This window comes from Bombina bombina, chromosome 6 (genome assembly GCF_027579735.1).
Source record: "Bombina bombina isolate aBomBom1 chromosome 6, aBomBom1.pri, whole genome shotgun sequence".
In the NCBI taxonomy this organism is placed as follows: domain Eukaryota; kingdom Metazoa; phylum Chordata; class Amphibia; order Anura; family Bombinatoridae; genus Bombina; species Bombina bombina.
In genome coordinates, this window is record NC_069504.1 from 741,363,940 (window position 1) to 741,384,148 (window position 20,209).

Here is a 20,209-nt window from a genome sequence, read left to right on the forward strand (position 1 = left end):
CTGGGTTGTTCTTGCTGATTGGTGGATACATTCACCCACCAATAAACAAGTGCTGTCCAGCATCTGAACCAAAAAATGGCTGACTCCTTAGCTTAGATGCCTTCTTTATCAAATAAAGATAGCAAGAGAACAAAGAAAATTGATAATAGGAATAAATTAGAAAGTTTCTTAAAATTGCATGCTCTATCTGAATCATGAAAGAGAAAAAAATTGGGTTCAGTGTCCCTTTAATGACTGAGTATTGCATTGTGACTGTGTTCTCTGTATTGCATGGAGTATTTGCTTCATAAACCATATGAGGGCAGTAGTTGTACATAGCTACTAACAGGTGTAACAACCTAAATGATTTATGCATTAAGATTATTATATTAAATGGAGAGGTGTTTTACATATTTAAATTTTTTTTATATATGCCTTTGCCTTTAGACTCTTGGATAAAAAACCCTTTATGGTACATCACCTGTTTTATCTAGACTTAAATAATATAAGCATGTAAGTTTAACAGAGATTTAAAATTTGTAACCAATGTCATTATACATGGCCAAAAAGAGCTTTAATTTGTTTTGTATTCTTTTATGTTCTTATATTTTATTAGATATATTTATTAGAAGCCAAAAAGCCTAGACATTTCTTTATTACTTACATTATTCTAGCACATCCTAAAGGGACATAAAGCCCACATTTTTTTTCTTTCATGATTCAAATAGAGAATGTGATTTTAAACAGCTTTCCAATTTACTTCTAATATCTAATTTTATTTTGTTCTTTTGATATTATTTGTTGAAAAGGTTACCTAGGTAGACTTAGGAGGTGCCGATTGGTGACTGCACATATATGCCATATATGGCTCATCTTATTGCCTAACCCAGTGCATTCAGCTACTTCACAGTAGGGCATTGGTGCTTTTTCAACAAAGGATACAAAGAGAGTGAAGCAAATTGGATAACAGAAGTAAATTGGAAAGCTGTTTAAAATTGTATTCTCTATCTAAATCATGAAATAAAAAATTGTGGTTTACTGTCCCTTTAAGTAAGAATTGTGGTAACAGCCAGGGAAACTGTGTGTGTGAGGCAGAGGAGTTGCCTATTTAGCAAAGTAAAGTGACCTTTAATTGATATGCCATTCCTTAAAAAAAAAACAATTAGGTAGTTGTAGATATATTATTTTTGATGGATGTTCATTGCATTTACTTTTGTTCATTTTGGTTTTTATTCTATACATAAGTAATGCAAAAACAAACTGCTACAAATGTAGCTAGTTAAAGGGATGGTCTATTCAATAATAATCTTTCACGATTCAGATAGAGCAGGCAAATTTAAGCAACTTGCTAATTTACTCCTATTATCAATTTTTCTTTGTTCTCTTGGTATCTTTATTTGAATGTAAGCTTAGAAGTCGGCCCATTTTTTGGTTCAGCACCTGGGTAGTGCTTGCTGATAGGTGGCTACATTTAGACACCAATCGGAAAGTGCTACCCAGCCCCTGAACCAAAAATAGGCTGGCTCCAATGCTTACATCCCTGCTGTTTCAAATGAAGATACCAAGAGAACAAAGAAAATGTAATAACAGGAGTAAATTAGAAAGTGGCTTAAAATTGCATGCCCTATCTGAATCATGAAAGTTTATTTTTGAGTAGACTATCCCTTTTAACCCCTTAATGACCGGACCATTTTTCAGTTTTCTTACCCTTAATGACAATGGCTATTTTTAAATTTCTGCAGTGTTTGTGTTTAGCTGTAATTTTCCTCTTACTCATTTACTGTACCCACACATATTTATATACCGTTTTTCTCGCCATTAAATTGACTTTCTAAAGATACCATTTTTTTCATCACATCTTATAATTTAATATAAAAAATATATAAAATATGAGGAAAAAATGGAAAAAACACACTTTTTCTAACTTTGACCTCCAAAATCTGTTACACATCTACAACCACCAAAAAACACCCATGCTAAATAGTTTCTAAATTTTGTCCTGAGTTTAGAAATACCCAATGGTTACATGTTGTTTGCTTTTTTTGCAAGTTATAGGGCAATAAGTACAAGTAGAACTTTGCTATTTCCAAACCACTTTTTTTCAAAATTAGCGCTAGTTACATTGGAACACTGATATCTGTCCGGAATCCCTGAATATCCCTTGACATGTATATATTTTTTTTTAGAAGACAACCCAAAGTATTGATTTATGCCCATTTTGGTATATTTCATGCCACCATTTCACTGCCAAATGCGAGCAAATAAAAAAAATTGTTCACTTTTTCACAAATTTTGTCACAAACTTTAGGTTTCTCACTGAAATTATTTACAAACAGTTTGTGCAATTATGGCACAAATGGTTGTAAATGCTTCTCTGGGATCCCCTTTGTTCAGAAATAGCAGACATATATGGCTTTGGCGTTGCTTTTTGGTAATTAGAAGGCCGCTAAATGCAGCTGCGCACCACACGTGTATTATGCCCAGCAGTGAAGGGGTTAATTAGGGATCTTGTAGGGACCTTGAAGGGTTAATTTTAGCTTTAGTGTAGTGTAGTAGACAACCCAAAGTATTGATCTAGGCCCATTTTGGTATATTTCATGCCACCATTTCACCGCCAAATGCGAGCAAATAAAAAAAAAAGTGACATTTTTCACAATTTTAGGTTTCTCACTTAAATTATTTACAAACAGCTTGTGCAATTATGGCACAAATGGTTGTAAATGCTTCTCTGGGATCTCCTTTGTTCAGAAATAGCAGACATATATGGCTTTGGCGTTGCTTTTTGGCAATTAGGAGGCCGCTAAATGCTGCTGCGCACCACACTTGTATTAAGCCCAGCAGTGAAGGGGTTAATTAGGTAGCTTGTAGAGAGCTTGCAGGGTTAATTTTAGCTTTAGTGTAGAGATTAGCCTCCCACCTGACACATCCCACCCCCTGATCCCTCCCAGACAGCTCTCTTCCCTCCCCCACCCCACAATTGTCCCCGCCATCTTAAGTACTGGCAGAAAGTCTGCCAGTACTAAAATAAAAGGTGTTGTTTTTTTTTTTGTTTGTTTTTTTTTTTAATTATTCAGCTGTGATGGACCCCTGCCTTAACCCCCAACCTCCCTGATCCCCCCCAAACACCTCTCTAACCCTCCCCACCTACCTAATTGCCACCATCTTGGGTACTGGCAGCTGTCTGCCAGTACCCAGTTTTCCCCAAAAAATAAAGTGGGTTTTTTTTAATTTTTAAATGTTTTTTTTTTTCATTTTTTCTGTAGTGTAGCTGCCCCCCCCAGTACCCCCACCCCCCTAACCCTACCAGATCCTATTATTATTAAAAAAAAATTACTGTTTTCTGCCCCCCTCCCTCTTACCAAAATTCATTGGTGGCAGTGCCAGTGATTGCAGCGCGCGCACACACACACACGCGCGTGCACGCAGCCCCCCCGCACGCTCCCGGCATCCGGCGTGCACAATGCACTTGAAGGAACCGGATGCCGGGTAGCGATGGGCCGCCCACCCTCCTCCCTGTAAGCTCCCACCCACCAACGAACGGCCCCATCGCTACCGGTGCAGAGAGGGCCACAGAGTGGCTCTCTCTGCATCGGATGCTTTTTAAAGGGTATTGCAGGATGCCTCAATATCGAGGCATCACTGCAATACCCTGAGAGCTGCTGGAAGCGATTGCGATCGCTTCCAGCACTCTCTTAGACAACTGACGTACCAGGTACGTCCATTGTCACTAACTGCAAGTTTTTGCAGGACGTACCTGGTACGTCAGTTGTCATTAAGGGGTTAAAGGAACCTTTGTACCATATGCTATTATTAAAAACTTGGAAATGCACGGTTAGTATAGATCTACATTATATTGGTTTGCAGGCAAAATTATTATGAGAGAGAAAAATAAAATTATTAGATTTTATTTGTTTTTCTTGATCTATTTATGGTATCTTTTCTATTTTCTTTGTGTATGTTGCTTGCACCTCATTATAACATATATTATTTACCCTTTCCTTTCAGAGAAGAATTTTTTGTCTTGAACTTATGGCGGACGAACTGGATCTGTTTGATCAAGAGTCTGATGATGGAAGTGAGGAGGTTCTGACACCTGCAGAGCTTATAAGCAAGTTGGAAGAGGTGAGAGACTAGAGCTTTAAGAATACATGAATAATGTAGACATTTGGCAAAGGATAATCAGAAGATTAAACATTGACCATATATAGGTATGCATGCACCATACCATCTGACATAGAACATGTACAAAAACTTTTAAATAGAACATATCAGGACAAAAGTGCACCCAGGACCTGCATTGGTGCACACAGTCTTGCAATATAAAATATGTTTTTTTGTGAATGAAATCCTTGTTTATCTGCTTGATAGGAGAGTGACTTTCCAGCTTTAGATCAAATGTGGTACTTTTATTTACACAAAAAAGTGCATTTTGTGCCTATAGAGGATTGTGGCAGAAAATGCTTGCAACTATCCTTTTGCACTTAAAGGGACAGTATACACCAATTTTCCTTTAACTGCATGTAATAGACACTACTATAAAGAATAAGATGTACAGATACTGATATAAAAATCTAGTGTAAAACCTTTTAAAAACTTACTTAGAAGCCCCCAATTTAGCACTGTAACTCACGTTAGAAGGGGCACCCACTGTAAGGGGCTGAGAGCAAACCTCCCCCCTCTCCCCTGCATTATACAAACAGAAGCAATCTAAAGTCTGTATACATCAGTATACATCTAAAACTTTAGAGCTTGGTTCTGAGTCTGCAAATCAGCACAATGTTATTTAAATATAAGCAAAACTATACATTTTTACTAAAACACCCGCAGATGGGCTATATAAATGGATAATCTACAACACGTTTATGCAAAGTAAAATCTAGTGTACAATGCCCATTTAAATGGTTAACAGTACAGAGCAAAACACAAGGTGCTATTTGTTACTTTTAGTTCTTGATAATAGGAATAGTGGGGAGTCTTGTGGAATTCCAGAAAATGTGTTGAAATTTGGAAGCATATGGCCAGCGCAGAACTCAATTGAGTTCTAAAGCATGTACCTGGTTTATATTTGGGTGTATCTCTCCCAATCTATATAACTGGCAGCCTCTCACCTAGGCCCTGATTAATGAAAGTGGTACGATGCATCAACATATTCCAAAGGATCCACTGCTATGTCGAATATTCCAAGCAGACATAGGGGCAGGGTTTTTTTTTTGGTTTTTTTTTTGTTTGTTTTTTATTATTCTTTGTAAGGTAAATTGTATTATGGGGGGGTTGTAATCCTTTTTTAATTGTAAAAGAGCTGAATTATCTTAAGGGCAATGCCCTACAAAAGGCTCTTTTAAGGGCTATTGTGATTTATTTTAGTGTTGGGGTTTTGTTTTGGGTGGGTTTTTTATTTTATGGGGCATGTACATTAGTGTTGGGTATAATAGTTTGTTTGTTTTTTCAATACTGAGTTTGTTTTATGTCAATTAGATTTTTTTTTTCTTTTCTTGTAATTTAGGTGGTTTAGTGTAGAGGGGGGGGGGGCGTTAGGTGATAGTGTAGATATAGTTTGTCTCCTAACCACCCTCCATACCTGTAATTTTATATTTAGGTTACTAAAGTCATTAGTATTATTATTGTATTATTACATAACAGGCATGCAGTTAAGGAATACTATAATTATAATGCAACAGTCTTTTTATATATATATAATTTTAATTTATATCCAATACTTAAAGGGACAGTTTACTCAAAAATGTTCTCCCCTTTTAATTTTCTTCCCAATGATCCACTTTACCTGCTGGGGTGTATTAAATTGTTTAGAAGTATTTCTTTTACCCTTATATTGGAATTTGAAATAGTTGATTTAGCCTGTGGTATCCCCACCTATTCTGAAATTTTCTGGCCTTAGGTCCAAGCTATAGATTATTGTTGTTGTTGTTGTTGTTGTTGTTATTCTTTATTTATAATAAGCTGGGTAAAAACAGCAAGCAGAATAAATTACACTCCCAGTGGGGTATAGAAGAGATAAGGTAATAAAATGAATGCATGTAAGCATGAATGTGATATAAAGTATTGAGATCTGATTATACCTACAATCTCAACCCATTTCATTAGGTTGTGGCTTCAAAACACAAAACCAGCTAATTCATATACACAAATAAAGCTTAAAAAGCAAATTCTTATACATTTTATACTCTGCAGCTGGCAAAACAAAGTAATTGGAAACACATTAAGGGAAAACAATTTTACAGTATACTGTCCCTTTATACTAATATGCATTATACATGACCATGCATTTTATTTCAAATATAAAATATTTAAAATGGTATGCATGTATATTTTATCAATGCAAAGCCTGACTACATTATATCTATAAGTATTGCATATACAGGTAGCCCTCAGTTTACGCCGGGGTTAGGTTCCAGGAGGAATGGTTGTAAATCGAAACCGTTGTAAATTGAAACCCAGTTTATAATGTAAGTCAATGGGAAGTGAGGGAGTTAGGTTCCAGGCCCCTCTCAAAATTGTCATAAGTAACACCTAATACATTATTTTTAAAGCTTTGAAATGAAGACATAAACAGCATTATAAACTTAAAAATATAGATTGTATCATCATCAAACTAAGTTTAATGAACAAAAACATTTGCTAAACATCACCTAATAAAATAATCACACAACAGACTGCATCATCATCAAACTAAGTTTAATGAACAAAAACTTTTTTTTACTTGCATTTTTCTGCAATCAGTTCTCTGCATTGTTAGCATGTTAGATAATATTGGGTCTGCACCTATTATATGCATTTCAATCTGCAGTGATTAATAAGCAGTTAGGCACCCTCATCTCAAGCTGCTGGACAGGAAGATAATAGGGAAGTGCCTGCTAAATTTTGCTCAATAGATCTGATCTGTGTACACAGATCAATTTAAGGATGTTAAATTGTATAACTTTGCTGCAAAACAAGCGGACAGCTCCACCTACTGGCTATTTTAATTAGTGCATTGCTTTCCAAAAGCTTTTCAATAGCAGTCACATGACTGAAAAAAAGGTTGTTATTCTGAAACGGCGTAAACCGAGGGCCACCTGTACGTTAAAATGGACAGCAACTTAGTTCCACAGCACCAATCACGAGGAGAAAATCTTGAATCTTTAAAGCATTTATTGATCCTTTAGCTTATACAAAGCATAGGCACACAGCAGCAAACGCAATGTTTCGGGCTATTCACCCTTAATCATGCTAATCTTAAATTGTGTATACATGTATTAGTGAAAATGTATGTATGTGTGTGTGTGTGTGTGTGTATATATATATATATATATATATATATATATATATATATATATATATATATATATATATATATATATATAAAATCTGTTGTGTTATAGTAGTCAGTAGCATTTAAATTATATTTTTACATAACAGGCATGCAGTTATGTAGAACTATAATTGTAGTTATACTGTCTTTAATATCAAATAACAAACATAACAAGTAAAATTAATTACATTCAAGTATTGTATATATCTATAGTGTAAAAGGTATTTAATGATTCTTTCTATTATTTTAAATATATTTTTAAATATATATTTGTTTGAAATAATAGCAAGCAACAATAAATCCCTTTTTAAGATCTCTACAATACTTTAAATATACATTGTACATGACAATGCATATTTTCTCATGGGAGGCCGGAATTGAAGTGTTTCCCATTCCTCCCAGTAGGTAGCACCCCCAAACAAGTGGTATCCCTAGGTGCCTCATCAGATTGCTGACAACATACTAAAAGGGTGACTTGATCCCCTGCTTGATTGTCACCTCTTTCAAGATGCGCCAGACCAAGGCTCAATTCCAGTCGAACGCTTTTAGCGCATCTCTGTGACACATCATTTAAACATTGATTATAATTTTAGTGACATAGCTCCTATAGTTATAATGGGGAGGTTTACTATTAAGTATAGTTTATTATAGTCAGGTATTTTTTTTGACAGTAGGCAGTATGTGGGAGGTAGCTGGGGTGTTTCAGTGGCGTGTGGGTGGTATTAGGGACTTAGCTGGGCGCTCCAGGGTTGTGTAGGTTAGGCGTGACGTAGGTGGTCAGGGGGAGTTAGCTGGGTGGTGCAGGGAGAGTGCAAGTTAGCTCTGGTGTAAGCGACAGGTGGGAGGTAGCGAGGCGGAGCAGGGGGATTGTAGGTTAGATCTGATGTAGTTATAGGCGTTCAGGGGGAGTTAGCATTGCATGCTAGTGAGAGTAGGCTACACTTTGACTCGGACACATCAACATCAGTTTGAATCAGCGAAGTGCAGGTTGCGAGGAGAGTAGCGGCCATGTAGGTTGCCATTGCCAATATCTCATCTTGTTTATAGTAGATTTTGAAAGCTAATGGGCGTGTATATTCTTAGAAACATAGATATTGACGGCAGATAAGAGCCATAGGCCCAGCAAGTCTGCCCGACCTTACCTAACAGTATAAACTTATCTAGTTCGTAGGATAGCCCTATGCTTGTCCCATGCATTTTTAAAGTCCCCCACAGTGTTTGATAGAAACATAGATATTGACGGCAGATAAGAGCCATAGGCCCAGCAATAAGAGCCATAGGCCCAGCAATAAGAGCCATAGGCCCAGCAATAAGAGCCATAGGCCCAGCATTCTTAGATGACATTGGTTATACATAAACTTTAAAACCTCACGTCTCTTCTTTTGATGTCATGACATAAAAAGTAGTGCTTAAGAAGTGTGTGCAATATATATTTTTGTGTTGATATTTATAATATAAATTATGTATAACAAATATATATAAGTAGCAAAATACCATAGTTATGTGCACTTACATAGTGGAATAATCATATAAATGTGGGTATGTACAACAGGGTAATGCACAACCTTTTATTTACAGAAAGTTTACTGTGGGGATGTACTTGCAATAGTATGTATGTAGGAAGGGCATATGACTTTTACATGTATGGGTTAGGTCACATTTGGTTGTTTGTGCATAGACATATTGCATTGGGAAGTGTTTATGTATGCATGAATGTGGTATATTATCTCTCTTTGTTTTTTTCTTTCACTCCCAGGCCTGGCTGAATGAGAAATTTGCCCCTGAGCTCTTAGAGAGTAAATCGGAGATTGTTGAGTGTGTGATGGAGCAACTGAACCATATGGTAAAGTAACTCATTCCTTATTTTGAAATCATTTTTTAATAACTCAGCAATGTGTGTTGCTGTCAGTTTCCCAGTGTTTGATTTTGCTTTTGTATAACCCAGGCGTGTACAACCTTTTGATGAGGCCACAATGAAATTAATTCTGGCTTTTTCCTTACTTGGAGGCTAGAGTATGTGTTATAAATACTACTTGGTAACCTCTTAAGGACCCAAGTATTTTGTGCAAAGTTTGCCCCAAATAACAGGGAATCCGCTGAGTTGGCTAAGACCAACCATATATAGAATTATTAGTTTTGCTAATTATAAGTAGCCATATGGCTGCTTTTAAAAGGGACACGTATGACAAATACATATGTCAGAGTTCTTATACAAAACATTTCTTTAAACAGCCTTGACATATGTATTTTTCACTGTATCTCAGTGTTCTCCCCAAGACCTATTTAGTGGGCACAACACCTGGCTTATTTTACTGTCCTCCTGGTTAAGGACACTAAACCCAATTTTTTTTTTCTTTGAGATAGAGCGTGCGATTTTAAGCAACTTTCTAATTTACTCCTATTATAAATTTTTCTTCGTTCTCTTCTTTTTATTATTATTATTATTATCAGGTATTTGTAGAGCGCCAACAGATTCCAGCTCTTGCTATCTTTATTTGAAAAAGAAGGCATCTACGCTAAGGAGCCAGACAATTTTTGGTTCAGAACACTGGACAGCACTTGTTTATTGGTGCGGTCCAATCAGCAAGGACAACCCAGGTTGTTAACCAAAAATGAACTGGCTTCTAAACTTACATTCTTGCTTTTCAAATAACGCTAGCAAGAGAATGAAGAATTGATAAAAGGAGTAAATTAGAAAGTGCCTTAAAATTGCATGCTCTATCTAAATCATGAGTTAAAAAATTTGGGTTCAGTGTCCCTTTAAGCCAAAAATTGGATAATATTACACTTTGTTTTTCAATGTTTGTTGCACAAATTATCATTATATTAATTTGTTATATTATGTTATTTGTGCTTTGGATAGCTTAAAGGGACATTTTTAAACCCCAAAAATTATTTCATGATTCAGATAGAGAATACAATTTTTAAAAAGTTTCCAATTTACTTCTATTATCAAATTTTATTTCATTCTCATGTTATTCTTTGTTGAAGAGATACCTAGGTAGGAAGCGTGCACATGCCTGAAGCCCTACATGACCGGAAATAGTGCTGCCATCTAGTGCCCCTGCTAATGTATAACATTGTTGCAAAACTGCTGCTATATAGTGCTGTAGACACGTGCACACTATTGAGTTTACATTTCTGCTTTTCAAATAAGGATAACAAGAAAACAAAGAAAATATGATAATAAAAGTAAATTAGAAAGTTGTTTAAAATGTGATGTTCTATCTTAATCGTGAAAGAAAAAAATTGGGTTGTATGTCCCTTTAAGTTACATGTATATACACAGAATTGTTCTCTGTATTACACTGCCCTGACCCAGCTACTTCATAATGCCACCCAGCTGGCAACATTTTCTGTGGAGAACACTGGTATCTATTTTTCTAAAATGGTGGAACTAGCCAACTCTCATTTGACAACCCAACATATTGATCTTGATACAATTCTTTTGCATTACCTGCTATCAGTTGGCCATAAAATGTAAGCCAAATGAGATCATATTAAAAGGGGGGGAAACTTTTTCACAAACTATGGGTTTCTCACTAAAATTACACACAACACAAAAAAAAAACAGATTGTGTTTTTTTTGTTTTTGGTTTTTTTTATTAAAAGTGTCTGACATAATGTAGCTTATTTATAGGCAAAAAAATATATAATCTGTTAAATAGTAGATCAACAATCTATAGGTGTCTGTATTAGAAATAAAAAAAACTTTGATCTAATGTAAGTAGTCTATAGGTAAAATCAGAAACCTATGGGTGACAATATTACAAATTTAAAGGACCATTAAATAGAGTAGAATTGCATAATAAAAGGTCAGTGCAATAGCACTGAATTTTTAAATTAGTAGTAGATTTATTTTTTTCAAAACTAGTTCAATTTTCATTTCCCTCCCCTCATGTGACAGCCATTAGCCAATCACAAAATGCATAGATGTATATACTGTGACTTCTTTCTCATGCTCAGTAGGAGCTGGTGCCTCAAAAAGTGTGCATATAAAATATTGTGCACATTTTGATTATAGAAGTAAATTGGAAAGTAGTTTAAAAGTATGTGCTCTATCTGAATCATGGAAATTTAATTTTGACTTGTTCCTTTGTAAAACAAAAATATTTTAAAATAGCTCTTTGTGGTATAATGTAGGTTATTTTGTCATGAAGAGTTGGTTTTTTTTGCCTCTTCGGGGGACATTGCATTCAGAAAAATTCTCGGGAAACAGCATGAACATTTATCTACATCACGGTACAGGGTTCAACGTTGTTTTTTGTATAATCTACAGGATTTACCTTTTTATTACATTTTATATGTAGGATGCAGTACCTGGGCAGAACCACCAGGGTGCTCAAGAGCACGAGAAACACTTAAAGGGACACTATACTATAAAAAAAAAAAAATCTTGTTCCCAATTACTTTTTTTACTAGCTGCAGAGTAAAAAATGTATGAGATTTGCTTTTTATGGCTTATTTGTGTATATGAAATAGCTGATTTTGTGTTTTGAAGCCACAACCTAATAAAATGGGTTGAGCTTGTAGATATAATCTGATCTCATATTAATAGGTTGCAAATAAAGTGTTTGACATTTTAGAAGCTTGGTGAGCCTCCAGATTTTTTTCGCCAGTATCCTGGCATCAGCTGGGGAGGGTGCTCCTGAGAATTTTAATCTTTGATGTGGTGATTCCTTAACGGCGGATGATCATGTGACCGGGAGACATCCAGCTGAAGACTGGGGATACTGATCTGTAGACGGTGAAAGTGCTGGTGGTCCGTGCCGGCTATATTACAAATTGCTGCAGCGTGGGTAAGACAGCATACATAGTGAACAGAAGGAAGCAACACCACAAATTCTTTTTAAGCAGGTTAATTCAGCTTTCAGTAGCCAGACCACAAATGCGCTACAACGGTTCGGACAAATGTATTTATAAACGTTTTCAGACTTTGTCCAAAATGTTGTAGTGCATTTGTGGTCTGGCTACAGAAAGCTGAATTCTGAATAAACCTGCTTTAAAAAGAATTGGTGGTGCTGCTTCCTTCTGTTCACTCTTTGTGTTTGGGTTTGTGCAAGACCCTTGATGCTGGCACACCATTAATTGGAACCCAGGTGCTGGATATTCTGGACTTGTATACTGAGACTGCATATATATGTGTGCAGTGGAGGCCCTATGGGAATGCCATAAGAAACGCCATAAGTAAGACCCATTGAGGTTGGGGATCCGGCAGTGTTACTGAACCAGCAGTCACAGATTGCGGTGGTGAGATCCTACTAGTATATGGGCTATGTGCAGTAATTCCAGTGAAGTTAGTGATAATCGGTGTCCTCCACATTGTGCCGGTTTGAATTCAATATAGGACTGGGTGTAATTTATTTGTTTTCTTCCTTAGTTTATACCAGACTTGACCAGCCTAACAATGTGATATATTGATGGCTCTTGGCTCATGAGTGTCTCATCATTTCAATAGGAACAAAACCTTCGGCGAGCACGTACTGGTGATCTGAAAGTGAGCTTCCATCATATGGAGATTGAGCGGATCCGATACATGCTTAGCAGCTACTTGCGCAGCCGTCTGGTCAAGGTAAACCTTGTGAGAACCTCAATTTCAGCTGTTTTATAGATAAATGAGAAGACGGCATAAAATATCTTTCTGCGATGAGCAATATGTGTATTATATTGTGGAGTTCTCTGGGTTTCGATACAACATTTTGTGTGAGCTAATTTTTTAATAAAATACACTCCAGAGCTCATTGTGCCTGCTTAAAAAACAGAGTGAATACTATGTGTTTAACATGTGTAGTCTATGCAAATTAGTGGAGATGAGATACTTCTGCATGTATAATAATATAAAGAATTTAGTAAAAGCATTCTAGTCCAGGACTTGACAAACCCAGGAGCCAGGGAGCCACTGTTTTTTAGAATAGTAACCCTGCTTTTTTTTTTTTTTTGCTTTTTTTTTGTTTTTTTGTTATTCTCCATATTTCTATAGACAAATACCACTGTCTGGCTCCTAAATACTCTTACTGGCTTCTAAAGGTTAAATGGATTTGTTGACCCCCGTTCTAGTCTGTTATTAATGTTTGCTCCATAGTTACAGATTTTTTTTTCTCTCACATTGTTTTGGAAGATAGAGAAGTTTTTTCCACATGTTCTGGAGAAAGAGAAGTCCAGAGGAGAGGATGAGCCAGCTAGACTTTCACCTGAAGAGTTTGCTTTTGCTAAAGAGTAAGTAATTTACAAATTAATCTATAAGTGCAAGAAGACTGTGGCAAAAGGACACATTGGTTGAAAAACTATTCATTTTGATTTAAACTTTTTTTTTTTTTTTTTTCTGCTAAGAATGTTTTTTGAAATTGTTCATGCCTAGAAGGTAGTTTATGATCTATTGGTAGATCTTTTAGTAAATTCCATGGTTTTCTAACTTTCCCTATTCTCAAATTGAAAACAAATGTATACATTTTAATTTACATAAGCATCCTACACCACAAATTTGAACTTGCGTAGAAAGCTTGTTGTGTTTTTTAAGGTATTGTTGAACTCCAGATTTAATTCCTCGTAAAGGGCTAGATTACGCATGGATCGCTAACAGTTATGCATGAGCGATAAGGGGTTTATTGCGGGTGTTTGCGCGCGTCAGGTTTTCCGCTTGTATTACACATTGAAAGTAAAGGTGATCGCTTGAGCGCAATTAAAGTTAACGCGTGTCGGGTTAGCACATCCTCAGAGCTCTGGTTAACTTTTTCATGAAACAAAAGTGTCACAAAACACATCAAAAATACATTTTAAAAGTACAGTTACTCATAACACCATCTAATAAAAATAGTTTAAAAAAAGAATTGCACAAAAAAGTTATAAGGGCTCAAAGATATGAGATCTCGGGTAAAGGGCTTTAACATAGATATATACATGTCTAAAGATGTGTGTGTATGTATGTATGTATGTGTGTGTGTATATATATATATATATATATACACACACAATCAGGGACGTGCAGTCATGGGAGGCAGGGCCTCCCCTGCCATATGGGCCCAAAGTTTATTATTTAAATTGAATTTAAAAGAAAAAAAATTGTTATAAAAAAAAAATCCCCCCATGTTACGCTAATGGTACTGCCCCGTTGCGCAACATGGGTGCATTGCATTACTCAGTCAGACTGGAGAGCGACAGACCAAACCAAATACTTCACATTTTTCTCCTCCCCATGTTACGCTATGGAGAGGCACTGTATTTGTGTACTTCTCCGTATAGTAACATGGGTGCATTACTGCATTGCTACTATCAGGGCAGGGGGAGCATAATAGCGCCATCAACTGGCTAAGACTGTGTGAGTGAAACACCATTGAAGGAGAAATGGTCCAATAGGAGGCATCCCTCGTAATGCCTCCTAACGAGGGAGCCAATCAGATACGGACATGTTCTCCTGGTGTTCTCATGTTCTCCTGGTGATTGACAGCACCAGGAGAACATGACCGGCTTTGATTGGCTACTCGCGCATGCGCAAGGGAGCAGGATATTGAGCGCGGTACTAGCGGCAAATCTGAAGGAGACTGCTGGCACCTGTAATGGCCATCAACTTAACTCCTCAACTTGCCTCCGTTTTTTGAGCTGCCTGGACTCCGGAGTCTGTCTTACTCTTTTGCTGCCCAGCCCTACTATAACGGACCGGTAAGTCAGCCGCATTTTGAAAATGTAGAAATCCCCTGGCCTGGCCTGGTATATGCAAGAACATGGCATACAGAGCAGATTGAGTATTACTTTCCACTTTTTCAGAAAATTTACACTGCTGTATAGTAGGGCTGGGCAGCAAAAAGAGTGAGACAGACTCCGGAGTGCAGGCAGCCCTGACAGACTTTCAGAAAATTTACACCGCTGCTATAGAGTATTACTTTCAACTTTTCAAAGCACTCACTGTCGCAGTACAGTGAGTGCTTTGAAAAGTTGAAAGTAATACTCTATAGCAGCGGTGTAAATTTTCTGAAAGTCTGTCAGGGCTGCCTGCACTCCGGAGTCTGTCTCACACTTTTTGCTGCCCAGCCCTACTATACAGCGGTGTAAATTTTCTGAAAGTCTGTCATTAATTTTTATATATAAGTAACGGTTATGCAGCAAAGAAAGAGGTTCTTGGTACAAATTTCAATACAGTATATAAAAAAAATTTTGTCTATCGTTTTCTCACGTCATACCTTTTTTCTTTACAGTATAAATAAAATAGAGGATGCTTAATGCATTGTATCATTTTCCTATTTTGCAATACAAATTCTGGTGCGTGCTTGTAGATCAAAAATGGAGATTAGTATGTAGCTTATGGTTCTGCACCGTTAAGATTATTATAGACAGCACAAAAATGGGATAAGCAGCACCACAAATGACCAGGTTAATTCTGTTTACAAACGGATAAATATTACATCGCTGTCATATCCAACAAATCAATACCATCTCCCTCCATCAGTGGGCTGCTACTCTGAAAATCAAGGGCTCCTCCTGACTACATGGTTATCTCTTTTCAGGGTGAAGGGGGTCAGTGGGTTATTGAAGAATATCTGAATTTACAATATTTCACAGTGAATTTAATTACCTGTTTAAGAAGCCATGAAAAAATCAATTCATGATTTTTTTTAAAAGGAAATCCTATAGTGCAAATAAAAAATATTAATTAGTTTGCACCGTATTTATTGCAGTTGTTAACTGTTTTGTGCAATAATGCCACTGCAGTAACTGCACAAAATGAAAGACTTAAAAATTTTTTATTTGATTTAGTAAAATATTGAATTGTGTTGTCTGATTTGCTGACATATCATATTTGAATTGCAAAGTAGTATTTCTCCTGTTAAGTGTAGTCAGTCCACGGGTCATCCATTACTTATGGGATTATATCTCCTCCCTAACAGGAAGTGCAAGAGGATCACCCAAGCAAAGCTGCTATATAGCTCCTCCCCTCTACGTCATACCCAGTCATTCTCTTGCACCTAACTAATAGATAGGACGTGTGAGAGGACTGTGGTTGTTAAACTTAGTTTTTATTTCTTCAATCAAAAGTTTGTTATTTTAAACAGCACCAGAGTGTGTTGTTTTTTCTCAGGCAGCATTAGAAGAAGAATCTACCTGAGTTTGTGTATGATCTTAGCGGTCGTAACTAAGATCCATTTGCTGTTCTCGGCCATTCTGAGGAGTGAGGTAACTTCAGAACAGGGGACAGCGGGCAGGGTTCACCTGCAAGGAGGTATGTTGCAGTATATTATTTTCTAAGGAATGGAATTGACTGAGAAAATATGGCTAATACCGATGTAATGTAAGTGCAGCCTTAAATGCAGTAGTAGCGACTGGTATCAGGCTGATATATATGTATGTTTACACTGAGGTATTTCTGGGGAATGGAACTTCACTAAGAAAATACTGTATACATTTAACTTATATTGAGCCTCCACTGCAGTGAAAGCGACTAGCAGCAGGCTTATTAATAACATTTCTTAATTTTATTTGTTAAACGTTTACTGGCATGTTAATCGTTTTTCTATGAGGTACTTGGTGATAAAACTTTTTGGGCATTATTTTTCCACATGGCTGTCGTTTATTTATGAATAAAATCAGTTTACTGAGCTTCCCCACTGTTGTAATATGAGTGGGAGGGGCCTATTTTGGCGCTTTATTGCGCAGTAAAAATTCAGTCACAGTCTTCCTATTTCTTCCTCCATGATCCAGGACGTCTCTACAGAGCCCAGGGGTCTCCAAAACTAGTTTTGAGGGAGGTAATCACTCACAGCAGACCTGTGAAACTGTGCTTTTGACTGTGATAAAAACGCCTATATTAAATTGTTATCCGTTTTTGGGTATTAAGGGGTTAATCATCCATTTGCTGGTGGGTGCAATCCTTTGCTAACTTAATGCATTTACTGTGAAAATTTGGTTGCTATAACTAATTTGGTTCATTGTTATTTCAACTGTGACAGTTTTTTTTGTGCTTCTTAAAGGCACAGTAACGTTTTTTATATTGCTTGTAAATTTATTGAAAAGTATTTTCCAAGCTTGCTAGTTTCATTGCTAGTTTGTTTAAACATGTCTGACACAGAGGAATCTCTTTGTGCAATATGTTTAAAGGCCAATGTGGAGCCCAATAGAAATTTGTGTACTAATTGTATTGATGCTACTTTAAATAAAAGCCAATCTGTACATGTAAAGAAAATTTCACCAGACAACGAGGGGGAAGTTATGCCGACTAACTCTCCTCACGTGTCAGTACCTGCATCTCCCGCTCAGGAGGTGCGTGATATTGTGGCGCCAAGTACATCAGGGCGGCCCATACAAATCACTTTGCAAGACATGGCTAATGTTATGACTGAAGTATTATCTAAATTACCAGAATTTAGGGGTAAACGCGACCACTCTGGGGTGAGAACAGAGTGCGCTGATAATAATAGAGCCATGTCTGATACTGCGTCACAATTTGCAGAACATGAGGACGGAGAGCTTCATTCTGTGTGTGACGGATCTGATCCAAGTAAACTGGACTCAGACATTTCAAATTTTAAATTTAAGCTTGAGAACCTCCGTGTATTACTAGGGGAGGTATTAGCGGCTCTGAATGATTGTAACACGGTTGCAATTCCAGAGAAAATATGTAGGCTGGATAAATATTTTGCGGTACCGACGTGTACTGATGTTTTTCCTATACCTAAAAGGCTTACAGAAATTGTTAACAAGGAGTGGGATAGACCTGGTGTGCCTTTTTCACCCCCTCCTATATTTAGAAAAATGTTTCCAATAGACGCCACCACACGGGACTTATGGCAGACGGTCCCTAAGGTGGAGGGAGCAGTTTCTACTCTGGCTAAGCGCACCACTATCCCGGTGGAGGATAGCTGTGCTTTTTCAGATCCAATGGATAAAAAGTTAGAGGGTTACCTTAAGAAAATGTTTGTTCAGCAAGGTTTTATATTACAACCCCTTGCATGCATTGCGCCTGTCACGGCTGCGGCGGCATTCTGGTTTGAGTCTCTGGAAGAGACCATTAGCTCAACTCCATTGGATGAGATTATAGACAAGCTTAGAGTCCTTAAGCTAGCTAATTCATTTATTTCTGATGCCGTAGTACACTTAACTAAACTTACGGCTAAGAACTCCGGATTCGCCATTCAAGCGTGCAGAGCGCTGTGGCTTAAATCCTGGTCAGCCGATGTGACTTCTAAATCTAAATTGCTTAACATACCTTTCAAAGGGCAGACATTATTCGGGCCCGGTTTGAAAGAAATTATCGCTGACATTACTGGAGGTAAGGGCCATGCCCTGCCTCAAGACAGAGCCAAACCAAGGGCTAGACAGTCTAATTTTCGTGCCTTTCGTAACTTCAAGGCAGGAGCAGCATCAACTTCCTCCGCTCCAAAACAGGAAGGAACTGTTGCTCGCTACAGACAGGGCTGGAAACCTAACCAGTCCTGGAACAAGGGCAAGCAGGCCAGAAAACCTGCTGCTGCCCCTAAGACAGCATGAAGTGAGGGCCCCCGATCCGGAAACGGATCTAGTGGGGGGCAGACTTTCTCTCTTCGCCCAGGCTTGGGCAAGAGATGTCCAGGATCCCTGGGCGTTAGAGATCATATCTCAGGGATATCTTCTGGACTTCAAAGCTTCTCCTCCAAAAGGGAGATTTCATCTTTCAAGGTTGTCAGCAAACCAGATAAAGAAAGAGGCGTTTCTATGCTGTGTACAAGACCTTTTACTAATGGGAGTGATCCACCCAGTTCCGCGGTCGGAACACGGACAAGGGTTTTACTCAAATCTGTTTGTGGTTCCCAAAAAAGAGGGAACCTTCAGACCAATCTTGGACTTAAAAATCCTAAACAAATTCCTAAGAGTTCCATCGTTCAAAATGGAAACTATTCGGACAATCTTACCTATGATCCAAAAGGGTCAGTACATGACCACAGTGGATTTAAAGGATGCCTACCTTCACATACCGATTCACAAGGATCATTATCGGTACCTAAGGTTTGCCTTCCTAAACAGGCATTACCAGTTTGTAGCTCTTCCCTTCGGGTTAGCTACGGCTCCAAGAATCTTTACAAAGGTTCTGGGCTCTCTTCTGGCGGTACTGAGACCGCGAGGAATTTCGGTAGCTCCGTACCTAGACGACATTCTGATACAAGCGTCAAGTTTCCAGACTGCCAAGTCTCATACAGAGTTAGTTCTGGCATTTCTAAGGTTGCATGGGTGGAAGGTGAACGTAGAAAAGAGTTCTCTATTGCCACTCACAAGAGTTCCCTTCTTGGGGACTCTTATAGATTCTGTAGAAATGAAAATTTACCTGACAGAGGACAGGTTAACAAAACTTCTAAATGCTTGCCGTGTCCTTCATTCCATTCAACACCCGTCAGTGGCTCAATGCATGGAGGTAATCGGCTTAATGGTAGCGGCAATGGACATAGTACCTTTTGCACGCCTGCATCTCAGACCACTACAATTGTGCATGCTAAGTCAGTGGAATGGGGATTACTCAGATTTGTCCCCTATGCTGAATCTGGATCAAGAGACCAGAGATTCTCTTCTATGGTGGCTTTCTCGGCCACATCTGTCCAGGGGGATGCCCTTCAGCAGGCCAGATTGGACGATTGTAACAACAGACGCCAGCCTGCTAGGTTGGGGCGCTGTCTGGAATTCCCTGAAGGCTCAGGGATCATGGACTCAGGAGGAGAGACTCCTTCCAATAAACATTCTGGAATTAAGAGCAGTTCTCAATGCCCTTCTGGCTTGGCCTCAGTTAGCAACTCTGAGGTTCATCAGGTTTCAGTCGGACAACATCACGACTGTGGCTTACATCAACCATCAGGGAGGGACAAGGAGTTCCCTAGCGATGATGGAAGTCTCAAAGATAATTCGCTGGGCAGAGTCTCACTCTTGCCACCTGTCAGCGATCCACATCCCAGGCGTGGAGAACTGGGA

General features: G+C 37.9%; 2 protein-coding genes across 4 annotated transcripts in view; one reads left to right on the forward strand and one right to left on the reverse strand.

The window, feature by feature from the left end:
- CHMP7 (charged multivesicular body protein 7) overlaps positions 1-20,209 on the reverse strand; it is a 362,230-nt gene that overhangs the window by 181,703 nt on the left and 160,318 nt on the right. The gene's annotated exons all lie outside the window — the stretch shown is intronic.
- The window catches only part of GINS4 (GINS complex subunit 4), a 64,357-nt gene that overhangs the window by 5,404 nt on the left and 38,744 nt on the right, over positions 1-20,209 (forward strand). For both annotated transcript variants that reach the window (XM_053717988.1, XM_053717987.1), the window contains exons 3-6: positions 3,985-4,101; positions 9,045-9,131; positions 12,747-12,860; positions 13,407-13,504. In XM_053717988.1, the coding sequence (XP_053573963.1) occupies positions 4,009-4,101; positions 9,045-9,131; positions 12,747-12,860; positions 13,407-13,504 (392 nt within the window). In that variant the 5' untranslated portion in view covers positions 3,985-4,008. The remainder of the gene's footprint in view (positions 1-3,984; positions 4,102-9,044; positions 9,132-12,746; positions 12,861-13,406; positions 13,505-20,209) is intronic.